Source organism: Acipenser ruthenus, chromosome 16, assembly GCF_902713425.1.
Source record: "Acipenser ruthenus chromosome 16, fAciRut3.2 maternal haplotype, whole genome shotgun sequence".
NCBI lineage: Eukaryota > Metazoa > Chordata > Actinopteri > Acipenseriformes > Acipenseridae > Acipenser > Acipenser ruthenus.
The window spans coordinates 20,925,830-20,948,920 of NC_081204.1; the positions used below are offsets into that span (position 1 = coordinate 20,925,830).

Sequence of the window (23,091 nt, forward strand, 5' to 3'; positions counted from 1 at the left end):
CATTCAGCTCTGTGACAGCCTTTACTAATCCCTTTGGATTTAACAACATTGTTTCTTCTTGTTCCTGTCTGATCTGGTGCACGGCTGCACGGTATTTTAAATTAAACCTCCTCATGTTTATGTCTAAATCAATACAGCAACTGTGCGGCAGAATTAAAAAAAAAAAAAAACTTTAAATTACCCACCATGCAAACATCAAAACAATGTTGCTTTGTAATGCTGAGTTTCACATCTGAAGCATTACAATATTAATGCTTCAGATGTGAAATTAATATATTAAAACTTGGAAAAGTAAATGGTATGTTTCTCTCTTTTTTCTCTCTTTCACAGATATATGAGACATGACGTTCTCCTCCCAGATGACGGTAAAGATAATATCACAATCTTTACCCGAATCCTCGACAGACTGCTGGACGGCTATGACAACAGGCTGAGACCTGGCCTGGGAGGTGTGTAAGAGTTTCGTGTTGTGCATTGCTTGTGTTTTGTTTTTTTGTGGTGTTGACAGTTTTCAGATGTAGGCCATTTCTAAGTGCTTGTGTTCAGTCTCAGGGGCATCTGAACCTCAAAGAGATTTTATATAGAAAAGCTTAATTCCCAGTAACATTTTGAGTACTGTCGGATGAAACTACACAAACGTCACAGGATTTTAGCTGTATCTATCAGACCCAGACGTTTGAATTTGTTCAACACTGTAGACCTGTATGTAGGTCTAGGAAAGAGTGCTTGGAGGTGGGACACCACGCTCCTGCAATGATATAAACAGGGTGTCAAACAACAGAGATCAGTAGGAGGCGCTGTGGTCCTGAAGTGGGAAGTGACTCAGCACTCTGCTCACACGCACAGCAAAAGGGTTTTTTGTGTCGATTGCTATGTCTGCTGACGTGTGGGTGTTTGTGCATAAACATTTTTTTATTTTTTTATTTCAAGAATTCGTTTTTCTGGTTTCTTTGTTTTCTTGTTGTTGGCCCCATGGCAGCTCAGGCATGTATAACTTTCAGAAATCAGCACCACGCTGTCCATCCAGATGGAATTCAAGAGCTAAATGAGGAAAAATCCATTCAAACTGTGGTGCAAAAATAAAAAAGAATTACATTCTACAGGCTGGCATCAGAGCTCATTGAATAGCACTATGAGAAAACCCTTCAGTTTATATTTCACGTGGTGTCCCTGTGGGGTCTGTGCACTTGATGTGTGAATTATGCTGCAGGCACTGTTCCAGTTGCTTGTTTCCAGGACAGTGAACTGGGCACACATTTGGTCTATTGTTATTTCTCTGGCTGTTTAAATACTGTATTAAGCAGTGTTTGTGGTGCAGAAGGCTGCTCGCTCTGCATTACCATACATACCCTGAATCATCCAAACTCACCTGACGACATAAATAAGAACATTAGTCGCTAATTGATCCCAGAATCTCATCTAGCAGCTTCTTGAAGGATCCCAGGGTGTCAGCTTCAACAACATTACTGGGGAGTTGGTTCCAGACCCTCACAATTCTCTGTGTAAAAAAGTGCCTCCTATTTTCTGTTCTGAATGCCCCTTTATCTAATCTCCATTTGTGACCTCTGGTCCTTGTTTCTTTTTTCAGGTCGAAAAAGTCCCCTGGGTCGTCGTTGTCAATACATTTTAGAATTTTGAATGCTTGAATCAGATCATCGCGTAGTCTTCTTTGTTGAAGGCTGAATAGATTCAATTCTTTTAGCCTGTCTGCATACGACATGCCTTTTAAACCCGGGATAATTCTGGTCGCTCTTCTTTGCACTCTTTCTAGAGCAGCAATATACTTTTTGTAACGAGGTGACCAGAACTGTTATGGATCATTTATGTTGCATTGCATATGCTACAAGGAATATCTTATACCCTCTGAATTTATTTAGTATTGATCGTAACACAATTTTTGTTCCTGGGTAGTAAGTGTTATTTCCTAATTGCTTATGCCTCAAAAGTATAGAAAATGGCTATTATTCCCCACAAACTTTGCTTTTGTGACCAGGACAGTGATATTTTGAAATTTACCTATTTCCAATGAGAAAACGGGCAAATTTGTGTCTTTTCGTTCACATAAAGTCAGAAAAAAACAACATATGAATCCAAATTAACATGTATTTATATTAAAGTAATACAAAAATGACTACAAAAGATTTAGCAGTGAGTAGTTTTTCGAGATTTACGATTATACTGTAAATCACTTTCACGAATCAGCCCCCAAATGTAGTCTCCCATCATGTTCTCGTTATACTGTCCTTGGTAGCGGCGTTCAAAGTCCAGTATATCCTGGTGGAAGCGCTCGCCTTGCTCCTCCGAGTACGCTCCCATGTTCTCCTTGAATTTATCAAGATGAGCATCAAGGATATGCACTTTGAGGGACATCCTACAGCCCATTGTGCCATAGTTCTTCACCAGATTCTCAACCAGCTCCACATAGTTTTCGGCCTTGTGATTGCCCAGGAAGCCCCGAACCACTGCGACAAAGCTGTTCCAAGCCACTTTCTCCTTACTAGTGAGCTTCTTGGGGAATTCATTGCACTCCAGGATCTTCTTTATCTGTGGTCCGACGAAGACACCGGCTTTGACCTTTGCCTCAGACAGCTTAGGGAAGAAGTCTTGAAGGTACTTGAAGGCTGCCGAATCCTTATCTAGAGCTCTGACAAATTGTTTCATAATGCGCAATTTGATGTGCAGTGGTGGCATCAGCACCTTCCGGGGGTCCACCAGTGGCTCCCACTTGACGTTGTTCCTCCCCACAGAGAACTCGGTCCGCTGTCGCCAGTCCTGCCTGTGGTAGTGCGCCTTGGTGTCCCTGCTGTCCCATTGGCAAAGATAGCAGGGAAACTTGGTAAAACCACATTGGAGACTGTGGCAATGCGCCCCGCCCCTGTGTGCATTTGTGTGTTATGTGTTATATGTTGTATGTTGCGTGCGTGTGTTAATGTTGGTGTATAGAGATTGGTACACGGGATATAAACGGGTCTGTGTTTCACGTGTACTTAATGTAGATTTGTATTTAGGCACGAGGAGGGCACAAATCACTTCACGTGCTGGTTAAATGTAATATGTGAGCACGGGGTTGCACAGAATTAATTCACGTGCTGGGATTCAAGTGAATAATTAATTAGTAATTGAATCCCAGCACAACAGTATATATAGATGCACATTTCTGTCAGTCGGGGTTAGGTGTTCGGTGAGTGGAGAACGGATTTGGAGACGGAGGTAATTGTAAAATTAAAGTAAATAGTTAAATCTGCTCACCATGTTTTGTTCGTCTGTCTGTGCACTGTCTAGTCCGTTTTGTGTGTCTATTTATTTTGGCGCAAGTGCCGTGTCCAGTGTTTTTTGTGTTTCAAACCTTTTATTTTCTGTGCTGTTTTATTAAATGCTGAGCGAAACCATTCGCTCAGCTCCACCAAACTCCAAGTCTGTCTGTTTATTTCCTGCATCTGGTCTGACGCCACCCACTCCGGCCGTCTTTGTGACACGTGGTGTCCTGCGTGGGATCTACAGCGCCTCCAGGACTCAGGCCAGAGCAGGAACAGCATTTTTGAATTGGAAAAAAAAAGAGAAAAAAAAAAGAGGAAAAAAAAAATGGCAGAAGACGCCATCAAAGTGCGGGACTGGATGCTGGAAAATGCTGGGCTGGAGGCCCAGTCTATACCAGTAGTCATCCGGTTCCTGCAGTTTATGGATAGAGAGCGATGGGAGGCGTATGAGAGGGAACAGACCGTAAGCACCTGGGAGGAAGGTGTGGGGTTGGTCCTCAGCTACCTGGAGGCAGTTTTAAGTGGAACAGCAGCCCAGGTAGCAGGTCCACCAGCAGAGGAAGAATGCCTGCTGTCCCTGTCTCCACCAGCAGAGGAAGAACGCCTGCTGGTTTTGCCTCCACAGCCCAAGCGGGAGGAGCCTGAGTGTCCACAGCCCAAACGGGAGGAGCCTGAGCATCCACAGCCCAAGCGGGAGGAGCCTGAGCGTCCACAGCCCGAGCGGGAGGAGCCTGAGCGTCCACAGCCCAAGCGGGAGGAGCCCGAACGTCCTACGCCTGAGTGGGAGGAGCCCGAACGTCCTACGCCTGAGTGGGAGGAGCCCGAACGTCCTACGCCTGAGTGGGAGGAGCCCGAACGTCCTACACCTGAGTGGGGGGAGCCCGAACGTCCAAAGCCCAAGAGGGGGGAGTCGGTGCGTCCACAGCCCAAAAGGGAGGAGTCGGTGCGTCCACAGCCCAAAAGGGAGGAGTCGGTGCGTCCACAGCCCAAAAGGGAGGAGTCGGTGCGTCCACAGCCCGAAGAGAGGGAAGTCGGGGCTTCCACAGCCCCAGGACCCAAGCTGCCAGCAGAGGGAGAATGCCTGCTGGTTCCACCTCCACCAGCAGAGGGAGAATGCCTGCTGGTTTCCCCGTCAAAGGCGGAGCTGCACCGGTTCCCTGCAAGAGAGGCAGAGCAGCACCAGTCCCCTGGAAAAGGGGGAGACTACACGCTGCTCCCACCTCCATCGGCAGGAGACTACACGCTGCTCCCACCTTCACCGGCAGGAGCAGAGCAGCCGGAGCTGCCTCTGCCTCCGCCACCTCCACTGGCGGGAGCAGAGGAGCAGGAGCTGCCTCTGCCTCCACCACCTCCAGGAGCAGAGGAGCAGGAGCTGCCTCTGCCTCCACCACCGCCAGGAGCAGAGGAGCAGGAGCTGCCTCTGCCTCCACCACCGCAAGGAGCAGAGGAGCAGGAGCTGCCTCTGCCTCCGCCACTGCCAGAAGCAGAACAGCAGGAGCTGTCTCTGCTTCCTGTACCTCCACCACAGAGAGTACGGTGGCCGGAGCCCCAGAAAGGGGAGCTGTCGGCCACGAAGAAGGGGGAGGAGGTCTGGAGACCACCAACCCCAGCAGCAGTTTCGCTGCCGGAGATCGTGGGGGAGGTCCGGAGACCTGCTCCCACTGCAGCTTCTTTGCTGCTGGAAGTACTGTGGTCGGAGCCCCACCAAAGGGAGCTCCCGGCTACAAAGACAGGGGGAGAGGTCAGGAGACCACTTTCCCCAGCAGCAGTTTCGCTGCAGGAATGGACCAGCATGCTGTCAGCCATGCCACTACCGGCAGGGGTGCTGACAGCATGGCCAGCCATGGGCCCACTGAAGCCTCCCTTCCCAGCCCGAGACTTTGTCCTGGACTGCTGGATTTTTAAGGGGGGAGGTGGCCGTTGAGGCCATGTGTGCTGCGCACAAGGGGGGGTATATGTGGCAAAGCGCCCCGCCCCTGTGTGCATTTGTGTGTTATGTGTTATATGTTGTATGTTGCGTGCGTGTGTTAATGTTGGTGTATAGAGATTGGTACACAGGATATAAACGGGTCTGTGTTTCACGTGTACTTAATGTAGATTTGTATTTAGGCACGAAGAGGGCACAAATCACTTCACGTGCTGGTTAAATGTAATATGTGAGCACGGGGTTGCACAGAATTAATTCACGTGCTGGGATTCAAGTGAATAATTAATTAGTAATTGAATCCCAGTACAACAGTATATATAGATGCACATTTCTGTCAGTCGGGGTTAGGTGTTCGGTGAGTGGAGAACGGGTTTGGAGACGGAGGTAATTGTAAAAGTAAAGTAAATAGTTAAATCTGCTCACCGTGTTTTGTTCGTCTGTCTGTGCACTGTCTAGTCCGTTTTGTGTGTCTATTTATTTTGGCGCAAGTGCCGTGTCCAGTGTTTTTTGTGTTTCAAACCTTTTATTTTCTGTGCTGTTTTATTAAATGCTGAGCGAAACCATTCGCTCAGCTCCACCAAACTCCAAGTCTGTCTGTTTATTTCCTGCATCTGGTCTGACGCCACCCACTCCGGCCGTCTTTGTGACAGAGACCCATCAGGAATGCCACCATTTTGAAGTCTCCTATGACCTCCCAGCCGTACTCATCATACTTCAAGGCGTCCAGCAAGGTCTTGATGCTGTTGTAATCCTCTTTGAAGTGCACCGAGTGAGCCAGGGTAAGAGACGGGTACTTGTTACCATTATGGAGCAGCACGGCTTTGAGGCTCCTGGATGAGCTGTCAATGAAGAGGCACCACTCATTCTGGTTACAGGCGATTCCGATTGCCTTGAACAGACTGGTCACATTGTGGCAGAAGCAGAGCCCATCTTGACAGGTGAAGAAGCTGGAAAAAGGTTGGTGACGCTTCCTCTGATCTGCGACTTGCACACTTTCATCCAACAAGTTCCACTGCTTGAGCCTAGACGTCAAAAGCTCCGCATTGGACTTGGTGAGACCAAGATCTCTAATCAAGTCGTTGAGGTCTTTTTGGTTGGGGTAGTATGGGTTTCTCTCCTCAGCTCCACCTCTGAAATTGTCTTCTGGATCTACAACGTCTTCCTCGCTCACTGACTTGCTGCTCTCTTCCGGAGGAGTGGGTACGGGGAGCTCATGGCAGTGTGGCACCGGGGCGATGGATGAAGGAAGGTCCGGATACGTGATAGCAGGTGCATTCATGCCAGTCCGACGTTTGGAAGGGTCCACCATGCAGAAGTAGCAGTTGCTTGAGTGGTCAGTGGGTTCCCGCCAAATTCTTGGGATAGCGAACTTCATGGCTCTTTTTTCCCCTCTGTACCATCCTACAAAAATACATTTATTTCACCCATGACTAATGTGTAAGAGATTCTCGTAACATTTTTCATATATGATATATTTTTTCAATAACATTGAAAATTGTAAAACATTTTAAAATTAAAAACTTTTACAATTTTAAAAATTTTAACAAATTTTATAACATAAAATTCTGAGCAACAATTGTCCATCTTACCTTTTTTGCAGTGCTCGCAGGTGAAATATGCCTTGTAGGCCTCACACATCTTAGCAGATGCTTCCACGGAGTACTTTTTCGCTCTTGTCTTGATAAATTGGCCGCAGACATAGCAAAATGCGTCTGCCGGATGCTTGCAGCCTCTTGATGCCATCTCAGAAAAATGCAGATATGTATGCATTTAGGCAGCTGGAACTAAACTGAACTGGTGGGCTTAAGGCCCCTGTATTTATACTACTATTTATATTACTGGAAAGTTCTAGAAAGTTCTAGAAGTTACTCCAAGTTTACTCAGCACTGAATCTATCTGGAATGTTCTGGAAAATAGGTACATTTCAAAATATCACTGTCCTGGTCACAAAAGCAAAGTTTGTGGGGAATAATAGCCATGTTCTATACTTTTGAGGCATAAGCAATTAGGAAATAACACTTACTACCCAGGAACAAAAAAAAATAATTGTTACATGGTGTATCAGTTTTTATCACCCCATGGTCTGTGTGCTTTATTTATAATTTCTTACCAGTTGGCATGTTTATTACATTTCTTCCTCCCTGAAACAGTGAGTTTGTCAGAAGTTTTCCATCACCCCTAGTGGTCATTTTTATATTGACCTCATTACAGAACAGAAGGACATAAGAACATGGGTGGCTCAGAGACTGCCCCAATGGTGACTATTAAACATGTAGCATATCTATGAGTGCAGACACACGAAATGGATAAGAAAGTATTGTACAAATTCAGAAGGTTTAATGTATACCACTCTAAAGCAGGATTGTTCACCGCACGTGTGATTATGTACAACAGTGCACCCCTGGAGTGGTTTATTGCATTTATAACACAGTGTTTACTTTGAAAAAGAAAGCAAAAAGCACGTATTTAAAGTTTTAGTTTTTGTTCACTTTCAAAAGTGGTCCCATCATTGTAAATATCCAGTGTTTCAGAGCCACACAAAAGTGAACTGAGGTGGATCGTTATTGGAGGTATGTTTGTGTATATTGCCTTTGTGCTTCAATAAAGAAGGTTTGGAAACGCAGACTAGCACAAGTGCCTGGATGGCAAATGCAGCCTATTTTACAGACTGCAGTTCTATACTGGGTACCTGTGTAGTTGCTGTACATGAATGCACCCCTATGATGCAGCCTCACACATTGACATGAAAAGAAAGACAATTGATGCCAGATCCCTAAGACATTAGATTTGATAGCTTGATTCAGCACAAGTGTGTGTCATTAGCCAAAGCTTAATGTGTATTTCCAGTTGGATGATGATGTAATGTATTGGAAACTTGTTCCTGAATTTTGCAATATTTTCTACTCTTTCTATTCACTAACAAAAAAGCAAAAAATAGACGTTTTTGTTTTTCAAGAAAAAAAAAAGCGCAACACTTCTCTGGCAAGGTTAAAGGATATATATGTTTCATGTCTGGTTCTATCAGCAGGTTTGTGGTTTTTCAATAGAAACGTTACAATAGAGATGAGGAGCTTTTGAAGTGATAACATCTTGTGACAAACAAAGACGGGACCCAAGATTATACCAGTTAATCAGTGTAGGTGTGAAATGTCATGTGCGGAGTTGAAAAGCCTTGCATTAAACACAGGAAAATCACACAATGTTCAGTTTCAATCATTTCTCACTTTTTTAACTTTTAAGGGGCGCATACAATTATTACAATTTATATGAAACCTTACAGACCCAATCCGTCCTACTAACAGTGAAAGGGGTTAACCCTAGTAAGGAGGATTGACAGAACACAAAGAGCACTTGATTCCTGATCCTCTCATCTCTCAGACTGCAGAGTGATCAACACTGTCAAGAATCTGCCCTAGATAGAGAGATGCACCTCTCATTGAAGCACCCAGGACATTGCTAGGCAACCATGGAATGTTTGCACAAACAGCACACTTCCAGGTTGTTTTCATGCTGCAGAGCATGGTGTTTGAAATTAGAATCCATGCCTGCTTTCCACCCTGTAGTTGTGCATCACACTGTTGAACACACTTTCACAGGCACATCAGCATTTCAAGCACATGTTTGCTTTTATACAAAGCCAATTAATGTGATGAAAATAGACACGGTCAAGGTGTACCTGTAACAGGGAGCGAAATGTCAACCACACACACCGCAATCGAGCATCTTAACCAGCGGGCGAGAAAGCCAGGATCGTCTGCAGGTGTGGAGCTTGTAACATCACCTCACCAGCAGGGCTCTGTGTCCGTAATGCATCACCCAACACTTTTTTGTTTTACTTTTACCCTACTCTACAAGTACAATTAATGGCAAGCCAATATAGATCTATCCATCCCTATTACAGTGGATTTGGCCATGCAATAAAATTGACAGTAAAATGTCATTACGTGAGCTCTCTTCCATTTCATGCAGCGTACGTTAATGAGCCGAGTTGCTGTAATTACAATTCCTTATGGGAACAGGCACCAACACAAGACAGCTTTATTCATCACTCCAAAGTCTGTGAGATGAACAAGCTTTGTACATATCTCACATTTCTAACAACAAAAACTTCAAACATACCAATACCAAAGCACTAAATCTTAGCCACATCATGTGGTATAAACATAACGTAAGATACTTGTTGTTTGAAAGAGCTCGTCATTGGTAAGATTTTCTTTCTATATTTAAATCAAAGTTCTCTCAGTTACCTAGACTAAGGAGTGAACCATGGGAGGAGATTTGACACAAGCCACAGTGAAATATAGTGAGTGCGCTCTGCAGAGGATACGTGTCTGTCCCTCTGTCAATACAGAGGCCCTTCACTGAGTCTCACTTATCATGAGTACTACTGATGCACCCAGACCCTTAACATCACAATATCAGTAACACCTGCAATTGCTGAAATCCTATAAAGGTGTTGGTATCCAGTCTTTTATTTTTATAAATGCTGCTTTCTGATTATTACCCCTTTTCTTAAGCTGAGGATGTGATCACATCACAAGGTTCAATTCTGTGTTCCAGAAATAGTCTCATGGATTATATCGTCTTAAATGCAATGCCATAGTCAGCCAACTGTTCAGAATCAAATACAGACAACCAGTATGTGTCCATCTTGTTTTTATGACTTTTTGTATTTAATTAAACCATTTATCTGTGGGAAAATCTGTTTCTATCAACACACTTTAAAAAAAACATGAATGCATATTGCCAATTTGAAAGGAGGTTTTGGCATGTTGTTGCAGGACAGAGTTGTATGTCTTGGTTAATGGATAGGGGTTTGAGATAAAGTCAAAACGTAGGGCCTATTCTGCAATTATTTTAATCCAGTCTGTAATTTTACCCCTGTTTTGATTAAAAAGTGAGAGTGTTTAACCTTCTCTGTGCCTGTGACGAGAGGACCCTCCTAATGCACCAATGATGATATCAGTTCCTACAATGGGTAACAGTGTTTCAATAAAGAAACTACATGGCCTTATGGGATCCCAGCAGGAGAGATAGCACCCTATTTATGGTTGGTAGGAAAGAAGATAATAGATTTAGTATCTAAAATTGAGAGGTGTTTTTTTCCTTTAAAAAAACGGAGCAAATTGCAAACAGGAGTAAACTGCTTCAAGCACAGGCCCTTTGGCTTTCCAGTGTGAAAAACAGCATGAGACATGCACGGAGCAATAAAAACACCAGCTCTCTCATTGTGATCACGCTGAGAAAATGCTGGTGGTATAGTTTAATCATAAAAATATATAGCAATTGATTGATAAAGGGATGCATCAATCACAGTATTATTTTTTACATGAAAAACATGATATGAAAAAGCATGGAGAATATCATGTGTTTATTGATAAGAAACTAGAATCATGTATTCTGGGATCGGCAGCCACTACCTTCAGCATCCTTTCATAAGCAACTACACTTCCTAGCAAAAGAGAAGTGGCTGAAACCACGATGGGCTTATTTTTGACCATCATGACATACAGTACTTCCATTTAACAAATTAAATCAGTAATCAGAAATAGGTCAGATAATACCTAGCTGCGTAATTGTACACAGATTAGATTTCTGGATGTACTCCTACCTTGAGTGCTGTTCAAACAGGATGTGAAGCTGTGGCGGGGTACACCCCGCCCCTGTGTGTATTTTGTGTTTTGTTATTTAATATGTATGTATTTGGGCACAGGTGTTTAAAGTCGGCTGGGATAAGTTCATACGTCCAGACTGTGCCTGGACCCGATTGAATGATTAATAAGCAGTCAAGCTCAGGCACAGCTGCATAAGAGGAAGAAATCTATCACTCAGGGTTGGGTGTTCAGGGAGCAAGAACGAGAAACGTGAGTGAAAACAGAAAATTGCTACTTGTGCTGGCTTTAAACCTCGCAGAACTGTGGTACTGGTCTGACTTCACCAGAAAGCGTCATTTCCACAGAAGCTCATGGAGGAGGACGGGCGGAAGGCAGGTGGAAAACCCTGATTTCAGAACACTGCCTAAAGCTCTGGGTGACTGCAGATATTAATAATAATACAACCGGGGGGAAGATTCTGCTACTGGAGTTGTCATGCCCTGTGCCAGACACTGCTTCGACTGAAGACACTGAAAAAGACTCCTAGTGGAAACGTTTGAATTGAATGTATTCAAGATTCTTTTAGTATTTCTAAATGTAGCTGTGTTGCATGTTTTATAGATATGGGTGATTTAATATGAAACAATCATGGCCTGCAATGGAAATGTGAAAGGGTGTGTTCCTATACCACTGCTGGTCAACAATGATAAGAGGGCAGAACCTACTAACTCTTACTGAGATCCCCCATTTTGAAGCCCAGACTGTTCCTTAAAGATAGTTGTCAACAGCTCAACAATGACATCATCCCTGTTGATCGGTTGGCATCCAGCAATGGATTTAGGAACACAGACGATGTCTGGAGATATTCCTGAGACAAGTTGACTAGAGTCCTGCAACTGCCTTAGAAACACTTACTTGGTGATTTATTGTGGCTTCTCTCTGACCATAACATAGCAAGTCAAAGTTGTGTGAATAGCTGGAGCCATAAGAGAAAGGCAATTTGAGCCCTCTCTGGTTTTGCTAAGCCTCTCCTCCCTGTCGTTTGCTATTTAAACTCACTGTAAATCATGGGAGGCCTTAAACTGCAATGCAATGGGATGCTATGCTGAACTATTCAGTTGTGCACGCTTAATATATTAGAACAGAACCGTTTATATTATGAAATGCGTTTAACCACTTAGCTTACCCCGATAACGCTTAAATTATGTAAAAGGAATTCTGGATGCCAGCTTGATTTCACCGCTTACGACAGCCGTCATGTTTTTGCTATTGCTATTGCTCTAAGCTCCTGCGGCTTGTTAACTTTCCTCACCAGATAAGAGAGGGGGCTTCTGCTGTCTGTGGCATGGGGCAGAGCTCAGACTGCTTTAACACTGCGTGGACTGGCATGTGTGCAAATCATTGAAATGGCTTATTCCTGTCTGACTGCTAATGACCTTTAAAACACATTAGTGTTGTGAAAAAGAACCCTCCTGCTTCAGGTTTACAGTGACGATGTTCAGCACATTTTCAGAGCTGACTATTTTCATGTTGCACGTTTGCATGGCTAAGTGGATCTCTCTCTCTCTCTCTCTCTCTCTCTCTCTCTCTCTCTCTCTCTCTCTCTCTCTCTCTCTCGTCAAGCCAGATGCAGTGTTTGTCATGTAAAAATCATTTCCCTGGCCTTTCACCATTCATCATGTGGAAAGACCAAGGGAGAAAAAGTGCTTTTGCTCTGCCTTTTAACAGGCTTGTCTGAAAGGCTGCTTTGCGTGCTTCCCATCACAAAACAGCCCTGGTTAACCATTGCCAGATGGGTTTGGTAAATTACCCTGCTAACAAACCATGTTCAGCTCATACATTTTCATTACCAGATCATGGGTTTCAGACTGATAGACAATTAAAAAAAAATATATATATATTAAAACTTAATGCTAATCGTTTTGTATCTTTGTTATTGTTTCCACAGAAAGTGTAACTGAAGTGGAAACAGATATCTACGTTACAAGTTTTGGACCAGTTTCAGACACTGACATGGTAAGTTTTGTGTGCACTGCATGTTGAGAAAATGATGATGTGTGGTTTCTTGAATTTATAATAATCATATGTTGTGCCTCTTCTTAAAAAAGCCAAATGTGCATTTCTCCTGACATGCATTCAAACTCACTTCTGATAAGGGCAGCACATTCAAAACAAAACATCTCACTGCCTAAATAAAAAAAGCATGTCAGTGACACCCATCCTCTGCCGTGGCTATAAATTCAAAACAAGAGCTAGCAGTAACAGGAAACAGTGGTGCATCCGCTGTTTGCACCTGGGCATATGTATGTTTGAGGTACGTGTAATGTCCTTACTCTCTGGTAAACAGGTAATGAAGATTCGGATGCACAGGTGGGTCTCAATTCACATGAACTTTATTCCATGGTTAGCAGGTAACATTAATGATGTTTATTACTGCTGTCCTGCACTACTGTTTACATTGTATTACTTAAAGGGGCAGCAGTACATTTCAAAAAGAAAAATATCTTCTTATGTTATTATTATTATTTTTTATTTCTTAGCAGATGACCTTATCCAGGGCGACTTACAATTGTTACAAGATATCACATTATTTTCTACATACAATTACCCATTTATACAGTTGGGTTTTTACTGGAGCAATCTAGGTAAAGTACCTTGATCAAGGGTACAGCAGCAGTGTCCCCACCGGGGATTGAACCCACGACCCTCCTGTCAAGAGTCCAGAGCCCTAGCAACTTCTCCACACTGCTGCCCACTAGTGTTTAAACATTAAACTATCCAGAACACGTGTGCATACTAGTGTTTAAACATTAAACTATCCAGAACACGTTTGCAACTCACTATATGTCCTCCTGCTATCCTAGAATGTACAAACAGATTCACAAACATTTACATTTGTTTTTTACATACTTGCATGTACCAGTCTTATGTCAGAACAAAGTCCTTCAGATGTGCAGGAGTGTTTATTCTTTCTTTGAGGTATCGAGGGGTTGCATCATCATCGTCCGTTCCCTCTGTGTGACTTTTTAACCCTTTGCGGTCCATTTATTCAGCGCGTGTCAGGCGCGTCAGGTCCAATTTATTTTCACACGCGCAGTTTATTTTAGACGCGCTGTTTAAAAGTATTTTTTTTACAGTAAAACAGGTTTAAAAGGCACTGCATATCAACAGAACACTCAGTACTGCATCTCCAGCCCCGCCCCACCCCTTGTTCGATATATTTTTTACATACCCCGTAATAGTAGTACATACCGATAAATCATCTCCTGATCACTCGTTTTATGACCAAACTCCTCAATAATGCGATCCAAGTCGTTATTTTATTACTATAACATCTAAAAAAAGCTCTGCAAATGTCGGTGATGTTCTCTGAGCGCTGGATGCGGAAGCAGCTATCTTGTTTGTTTATGTCCATGTTATCTATGTGGTGTCGGTTCTGTCAGTATTCATGAGATACGCCCCTTTTTTTCGGCTTCTCTCGGCTCCTATCGGTCTCACTCGGCCATTGAATGGTTTTCTCGGCTTTTTCCGGAGATCGTTGTCTACAGATGGAAGATTTGGAAGCTTGATTCTTAGGCTGTTAAACTACAGTTGCAGGTGCTTTGCCTGTGGAACAGCGTGGGGTTGCGCTGTAGACTGAGAAATCGGTATAGCTTTTGCTTTAAGTCTTTATGTTGTACTGTGGCAATGTCTTTTTCAGTGTCTGTAAAAATCTTTCCACATTGCCATTAGCTTGTGGCAAATCTGGTGTGATATTTTGATGGGGAAATCCAAGGCAGGTAGCAAATCGGGCAAAATCATCACTGTTAAATGGAGGTCCATTGTCTGTCTTGACAGTCTTTGATATTCCATGCTCTGAGAAGGTTTTGTCGAGTTACGGATTTGCTTCTCTGGCAGAAGTCGTGGACACTATTTCAACTTTTGGGAACCTGGAATGGTCATCCATCCTGACAAGTAAGTATTCTCCTTCAGTGCAGTACAGAAATGAATGCTGACTTCTGACCAAGGAGAACAGAGTCATTTGCAGTGGTGAGCGTACAATGCTGTTGGTTGCTGCTTCACATGCAATGCACGATCTAATGTGATTTTCTGCCATTGCGTCAGTGCCGGGGAACCAGACCTTTTCTTTTATCAGATGGTTGGTTTTGACAATGCCTTGATGGCCTTTGTGAGCAAGATCAAAGACACGACTGGGCAGTGATTCTGGGATTAAGAGTCTGGTTCCTCATAGATACATGCCTCACGTATGTATATTTGTCACAAAGACAGCCGGAGTGGGTGGCGTCAGACCAGAGCCAGGAAGTAACACACAGAGACTTGGATTTTGGTTAAGCTGAGCGTGTGATCGCGCTCAGCATTTAATAATTAACAGCACAGAAAATAAAAGGTTTGAACACAAAACAAAACAGGACATGGCACTTGCGCCAAAATAAATAGACAAACAAAACGTACTAAACACTTAACAAACGGTGCACGGAGAGACAAACAAACACGGTGAGTACAAACACTTATATTTACGATCTTATTTATTTTAACTCCTCTCTCTCTCTCTCCCGTTCTCCACTCTCGAACACCCAACCCTGAGTGAATGCTACGTGTCTCTATATATACTGTTGTGCTGGGATTCAATTACTAATTAATTATTCACTTGAATCCCAGCACATGAATTAATTCTGTGCAACCCTGTGCTCACATATTACATTTAACCAGCACGTGAAGTGATTTGTGCCCTCCTCGTGCCTAAATACAAATCTACACTTTTTAAATACACGTGAAACACAGACCCGTTTATATCCCGTGTACCAATGAATATACACCAACATTTACACACGCACGCAACATACAACACATAATAAGCACACAGGGGCGGGGCACATTGCCACATATACCCCCCCCCCCCCCTGTGCAAAGCCTCGGGCTGGGAAGGGAGGCTTCCAGGGGCCCACAGGTGGCAATGTTGCCAGTAGCCAGGCTGCTACTGGCCATGCTGTCAACAGACGTGCTGACAGCTCCCAGACTGACTCCTTCAGTCGGGGCAGTCCTGGCAGCGGAAAGGCTGCTTGGGGGATGGTCTCCTGACCTCCCCTCTTCTTCGTAGCCGGCAGCTCCCTCTTCCGGGGCTCCGGCCACAGTCTCTTCTGCAGCACAACTGCTGCAGTGGGAGCAGGTCTCCGGACCTCCCCCACGATCTCCGGCAGCGAAACTGCTGCAGTGGGAGCAGGTCTCCAGACCTCCCCCACGATCTCTGGCAGCGAAACTGCTGCAGTGGGAGCAGGTCTCCTGACCTCCCCCACGATCTCCGGCAGCGAAACTGCTGCTGGGGTTGGTGGCCTCCAGACCTCCTCCCCCTTCTTCGTGGCCGACAGCTCCCCTTTCTGGGGCTCCGGCCACCGTACTCCCCGTGGTGGAGGTACGGGAAGCAGAGACAGCTCCTGCTGTTCTGCTTCTGGCAGTGGCAGAGGCAGAGGCAGCTCCTGCTCCTCTGCTCCTGGAAGTGGCAGAGGCAGCTCCTGCTCCTCTGCTCCTGGAAGTGGCAGAGGCAGCTCCTGCTCCTCTGCTCCTGCCGGTGTAGGTGGCGGAGGCAGAGGCAGCTCCGGCTGCTCTGCTCCTGCCGGTGTAGGTGGCGGAGGCAGAGGCAGCTCCGGCTGCTCTGCTCCTGCCGGTGAAGGTGGGAGCAGCGTGTAGTCTCCTGCCGATGGAGGTGGGAGCAGCGTGTAGTCTCCCCCTTTTCCAGGGGACTGGTGCTGCTCTGCCTCTCTTGCAGGGAACTGGTGCGGCTCCGCTCCTATTGCAGGGGACTGGTGCGGCTCTGCCTCTGAAGGGAAAACCAGCAGGCATTCTTCCTCTGCTGGTTGTGCTGGGGAAACCAGCAGGCATTCTTCCTCTGCTGGTTGTGCTGGGGAAACCAGCAGGCATTCTTCCTCTGCTGGTTGTGATGGGGAAACCAGCAGGCATTCTTGCTCTGCTGGTGAAGGTGGGAACAGCTGCCTCTCAGGCTTCGGATTCCCGCGGTCCCCCCGTCTGGGCGCTGGACGCTCGCGGTCCCCCCGTCTGGACGCTGGACGCTCGCGGTCCCCCCGTCTGGGCGCTAGTTCCTCCTCTTCATACTGGGTGGGGCATATGGCTAACGTGTGCCCATAAGCCCCACAGCCAGGGCATAACTCTGCCGCGAGGTTCTTTAAAAAAACCTCCCAGCCATCATCCCCGACCTCCTCCCTTTTGGGCTGTGGACGCCCCGACTCCTCCCTTTTGGGCTGTGGACGTTCGGGCTCCTCCCACTCAGGCGTAGGAAGTTCTGGCTCCTCCCGCTTGGGCTGTGGACGCTCTGGCTCCTCCCGCTTGGGCTGTGGAAGCTCAGGCTCCTCCCGCTTGGGCTGTGGAGAGGGCAGCGACTGCTCCTCTCCCTCTTGCTCACTGGAAGGCATCCCTCCCATGTCTGCAGCTAGGTACCCCAGCACCACCATGGTGAGGTCACGAACGGATGCCGGGTTGTGCTGTTGCTCCCAGTCCTCCCATCGTTTCCCATCTCGCATCTGCAGCGCGTGAATAACCCAGGGGAGGTCACTGGCGAAGTTCCCCTCGGGGTGCACCAGCCAGTCCCATATTTCCCGGGACGGTGGGGAACCCGGTGGCAGTGGGGTGGCTACTGCCCCGTTGTGGCTGTCCACCTCCCAGCCCGGCATGCAGGATGAGGGCTGCAGCTGTTGTTGCTGCTGCTGCTGCTTCCGCTGCTTCCTGCAGCTCATTCTTCCCATCCTTGCTTTACTATATATATTTTTTTTATTTTTTTTTGTAATCCAAAACCCCCTCTCCTGGTCTGACGCTTGGAGGCGCTGTTTATCCCACTTCTGACACCACGTGTCACAAAGACGGCCGGAGTGGGTGGCGTCAGACCAGAGCCAGGAAGTAACACACAGAGACTTGGATTTTGGTTAAGCTGAGCGCGTGATCGCGCTCAGCATTTAATAATTAACAGCACAGAAAATAAAAGGTTTGAACACAAAACAAAACAGGACATGGCACTTGCGCCAAAATAAATAGACAAACAAAATGTACTAAACACTTAACAAACGGTGCACGGAGAGACAAACAAACACGGTGAGTACAAACACTTATATTTACGATCTTATTTATTTTAACTCCTCTCTCTCTCTCCCGTTCTCCACTCTCGAACACCCAACCCTGAGTGAATGCTACGTGTCTCTATATATACTGTTGTGCTGGGATTCAATTACTAATTAATTATTCACTTGAATCCCAGCACGTGAATTAATTCTGTGCAACCCCGTGCTCACATATTACATTTAACCAGCACGTGAAGTGATTTGTGCCCTCCTCGTGCCTAAATACAAATCTACACTTTTTAAATACATGTGAAACACAGACCCGTTTATATCCCGTGTACCAATGAATATACACCAACATTTACACACGCACGCAACATACAACACATAATAAGCACACAGGGGCGGGGCACATTGCCACAATATTGTATATTTTTTTCTTTGGCAACGACAAGTAACTGGTGCCAATGTCCAGTTCTGAGTCAAATCACGTTGAAGACAGGGATCTGATTTTGTGGCTTTTTAGATCTCTCTAGGGTCATCGCATGGGGAAAGGTGTGGTCAATGACAAAACTAACCTGTTCTTCTGCAAGCACTGTAGCCTGACTGTTGTCCATCTCTGAAGGTGAAAGCGGATGTCTTGAAAAGTAGTCAGTAGGATTGCTGGAGCCTGCTTTGTAGGTGACATCAAATTTGTAATTTTGAAATTTTAGTAGCCATCTCTCAATTCTTGGTGGTGGCTTGGAGGAAGGCTTGTTGAAGATGGGCACTAGTGGCTTATGATCAGGGATGACTGTAAATGTCTGTCCTAAAAGATAGAGGTGAAAAGGAAGACTGCCAGTGCTTCTCTTTCAGTCTGGGAGTATCTCTGTTCAGGAGATAATTCTTTACTGGCATATGCTAGTGTGTATATCTGACCATCTTGGGATCTTTGGGTTAACCCTTTGCGGTCCTATGTCGGATCTGGTCCGACATTGCAATTATTCCTATCCGGTCCAATGTCGGACCCTGTCCGACATCATCAAAAAGACGCAAAAAAAGGGTTTCTAGTCATTTTTTCTCCGGAAAAAGCCGAGAAAACCATTCAATGGCCGAGTGGGAGCAACAGGAGCCGAGACAAGCCGAAAAAAAAAGGGCGTATCTCATGATTAGTCATACTTGCCCCTGGCATCAGATAACGGCGGCCATAAGGAAACAAGCTGGCTGCTACTGCATCAGCGCTCAGAGAATATCACGGACATTTGCAGAGCTTTTTTCAGATGTTATAGTAATAAAATAATGACTTGAATCGCATTATTGAGGCGTTTGGTGATAAAACGAGTGATCAGGAGATGATTGATCGGTATGTACGACTGTTATTATTATTATTATTTATTTATTAGCATATGTGAAAGCTATAGCGAACGAAAGGGTGGGGCGGGGCTGGAGATGCCTAGTGAGTGCTTTGTTGATATGCAGGGCCTTTTAAACCCGTTTGACTGTGGAAAAAAAATACTTTTAAACAGCGCATCTAAAATTAACTGCACATGTGAAAATAAATTGGACCTTACGCGCCTGACACGCACTTAATAAATGGACTGCAAAAGGTTAATATGGCTCCTAACCCAACTGGACTGGCATCCACGCGCAGTTCTGTTTTCTTCAGCGGATCAAGTAGGCAGCACCGTGGTCACCTGTTAGTTTACTCTTTAGGGTGTTGAATGCTTAGTGATGTGGTTCAGACCAGGACCATGGCTGATCTTTGTTTTGTAAGCTCTCTCAGAGGCTGTGTCACTGTAGCTAGGTCAGGGATGAAATATCCACAATAGGTAACTAATCCAAGAAAGCTTCTTTGACTTGTTTAATGTCTGCAATCTTCTTGGGGTCTGCTGAAACACCTTGTCTGAAAACACACATCCAAAGAAACCCAGTCTTCTGACTGTAGTCACACTTAGCTGCATTGAGCATCAGATTAGTCTCATATCATCTTGAAGACTTTCTCTAGGTGATCATCGTGTTCTTGCTGAGTTGTGCCAAACACCAGTATGTCACTGCTGACATTCAGTACACCTGGTATGCCTGCTAGGGCTTCTCTGATAATGTTCTGGAAGATCTCAGCTGCCATGAGATTCCAGTTAAGCTGTTTGTAGCGCCACAGACCGACATTCTAGCAAATGATATCCAGCGTTTAGGTCTAGCTTAGAAAACACCTTTGCTCCATTGAGATCGGTGATAATGTCATCAACAGCGGGTGTTAAGTGTCTTTCATATAGAATGTGTTGATTAGGCTATCTCATATCAACACACAGTCGAATATTTCCAGACTGTTTTGGTTTTGGAGCAACAACTATAGGCGACACCAAAGGTGTGGGGCCTTCTCCTCGCTCAATAACATCCAGAGCTTCAAGCTCCTCCAGTTCTTTTTCCACAAGCTTACGCATGTGAAAGAAGAATGCGTCTGTGTGGATGAGCCGATGGTCGAACAGTAGGATCAATGTGGAGTTTTAATTGATGTCCCTTCAGCTTTCCTATGCATTGAAAAATGTCTGCATATTTTTCTACAAGCCAGCTCTTCTGTTTATCTTTGACATTACAAACTAGGCGCACAAGGTCAAACGCAACTGCTGCAATGTAGCCAAGCAGTGTGACAGCTGCATGATCTACTATAAATAGTGCCTTCTATGGTCTTGTCTCGAAAGTTCATTTGTGATTTAAATTTTCCTCATACTGGCAGAGGTGTAGTTGAACCATATAGGCATATATCAATCAATCAATCAATCAATCAATCAATATTTATTTTATATATAAGCCTTTCATAGTGGACCACCATCACAAAGTGCTTTACAAGATAGTGAGGAACAATGCATAATACATTAAATATAGGCATAATACATTAAATAAAAGGCTAGGAATTCTAAACATTGTGGATGCGTGTGTCAAGCTGAATCATACAAATAAGATGGAGTAAAAAACCTGAATTAGCAATTTAGACAACAGCTAATAACAGACACCAGGCTTAGACAGCATTAAAAGCAAGAGAGAACAAGTCTTAAGAGCTGATTTGAAGTGAGCGACTGTGGGAGCTGCACGCACTAAAGCTGGGAGAGAGTCCCAGAGAGTCGGGGCCATGAAGCTAAAAGAGCACTCTCCGAGTGTTATACGCTTTTGCTTGGGTATAACCAGCAGGCCTGAGTCAGAGGACCTCAGCTTGCATGCAGGGACATAGCGGGTCAGCAGGTTGGAGAGATACTCTGGACCTGTGTGATGGAGGGCCTTGTAGGCAAGCAGGAGAATTTTGTAATCCTGAATTTAACAGGTAGTCAGTGCAGTTGGGCAAGACAGGGGGTAATGTGCTCTTGTTTTTTACATCTGGTAAGGATCCTAGCAGCGGCATTTTAAACCAGCTGCAGTCTGTTTATGGCGCATGACGGAAGACCACCATAGAGAGAGTTACAGTAGTCGATGCGAGAGGAGATGAATGCATGACAGAGTATCTCTGCATCCAGGAGGGAAAGGTAGGGACGGACCTATGATATGTTTCAGAGGTGGTAGAAGAAGGTTTGTAATGAAATGGAAAGAAATGGTTTGCGGTGGCCGGGTCTCGGGGGTGTTACAACTGAGGGGGGACCGTGCATGACTGAAGCAGTGTTAGGACTAGTTGGCCTTGTGAAGAATAGGGAAAAAGAGATGGGTTGCTCAGAGATTCTCAATTACCAATGCATCATACAGCAGGAAGCTATTGTGTCATCTATCATCAATCTTGAAGGTGTAATGGACACTGTGGTGCAGTGTGTCAATTTTATAAAAAGCAAATGATTGAACCACCATCAGTTCAGAGCCTTTCTGGAGGAAACGGATGCACAGCAGGGAGATGTATTTTATTTTTCAGCAGTATGGTGGCTTAGTAGAGGGGTGACATTAAAGCGTTTCTTTCAGTTGCGAAAATAAATCGATGAGTTTATGCAGAGGAAAGGTCGCCACTTACCACAATTAACAGATGAAGCATGTCTATGTGATCTCAGCATCCTTGTGGATGTCATTGAGCATCTCAATTACCTCAATCTCAAGCTTCATGGCCAAGGACATTTGACCACATAAAAGCCTTTGAGCAGAAAATTAAACTACTGCAAAAGCACTTGAGCGAGGGAAACTTCACATATCCCTGCCTCTAAGAGGCTGCTGGTATACTACCTCACTTCACCAGTACACACAAGTACAAATCTCTCTTGGAGTACCTTCGGGAAGAGTTTGAGAAATATTTCCCAGATTTTCGATCCCATGACAGCGAGCTTGTTGTATTTGCCGACCCCTTCGGTTTTGACACAGAGACCACATTCCGGGTGACATGCAGCTAGAGCGGATTGAGCTCCAGAGAGCTTGCAGTGTGAAGCTGAGTTATGAAGCCAGAGTTTGACTGATTGAACTTCAGAAAGCTTGCAGTTCAAAGCTGAGTTATGAAGCCAGAGTTTGACTGATTTAATTTCAGAGAGCTCGTAGTTCAAAGCTGAGTTATGAAGCCAGAGTTTGACTGATTGAATTTCAGAGAGCTCGTAGTTCAAAGCTGAGTTATGAAGCCAGAGTTTGACTGATTGAATTTCAGAGAGCTCGTAGTTCAAAGCTGAGTTATGAAGCCAGAGTTTGACTGATTGAACTTCAGAAAGCTCGTAGTTCAAAGCTGAGTATGAAGCCATGGTTTGACTGATTGAACTTCAGAGAGCTTGCAGTTCAAAGCTGAGTATCAGAGCCAGTTTGACTGATTGAACTTCAGAAAGCTTGCAGTTCAAAGCTGAGTATTGAAGCCAGAGTTTGGCTCATATTGAGCTTCAGAAAGCTTGCAGTTCAAAGCTGAGTATTGAAGCCAGAGTTTGACTGATTGAACTTCAGAGAGCTTGCAGTTCAAAGCTAAGTATCAAAGCCAGAGTTTGACTGATTGAACTTCAAAGAGCTTGCGGTTCAAAGCTAAGTATCGAAGCCAGAGTTTGGCTCAATTCTATGCCAACCTTCCAGCTGCATCTTTCGTGCATTTTCAAACTCATGCTCTCTGGATTGCATTTCTGTTTGGCAGCATTTATGTCTGTGAGAAAACATTTTCGCTTTTGAACCATAACAAATCCAAACCGATCAAGGCTTAATGACTAACACCTCCATGCAATTCTTTGTATCTCCACCATGAAGTTTGAGCCACGACTTGATGCCATCATCAACAACAAAGTCCAGTTGCACAAGGCACACGAACACAAATAATATACAATACATGAGTAAGACTTTTC

The 23,091-nt window shown here is 44.9% G+C and overlaps 1 protein-coding gene across 1 annotated transcript in view; it reads left to right on the plus strand.

Moving 5' to 3' along the window:
• Window positions 1-23,091, plus strand: part of LOC117412371 (gamma-aminobutyric acid receptor subunit alpha-3-like) — a 119,979-nt gene that overhangs the window by 32,507 nt on the left and 64,381 nt on the right. Inside the window, exons 3-4 of the mRNA XM_058989022.1 lie at window positions 331-449; window positions 12,727-12,794. Of these exons, the coding sequence (XP_058845005.1) occupies window positions 331-449; window positions 12,727-12,794 (187 nt within the window). The remainder of the gene's footprint in view (window positions 1-330; window positions 450-12,726; window positions 12,795-23,091) is intronic.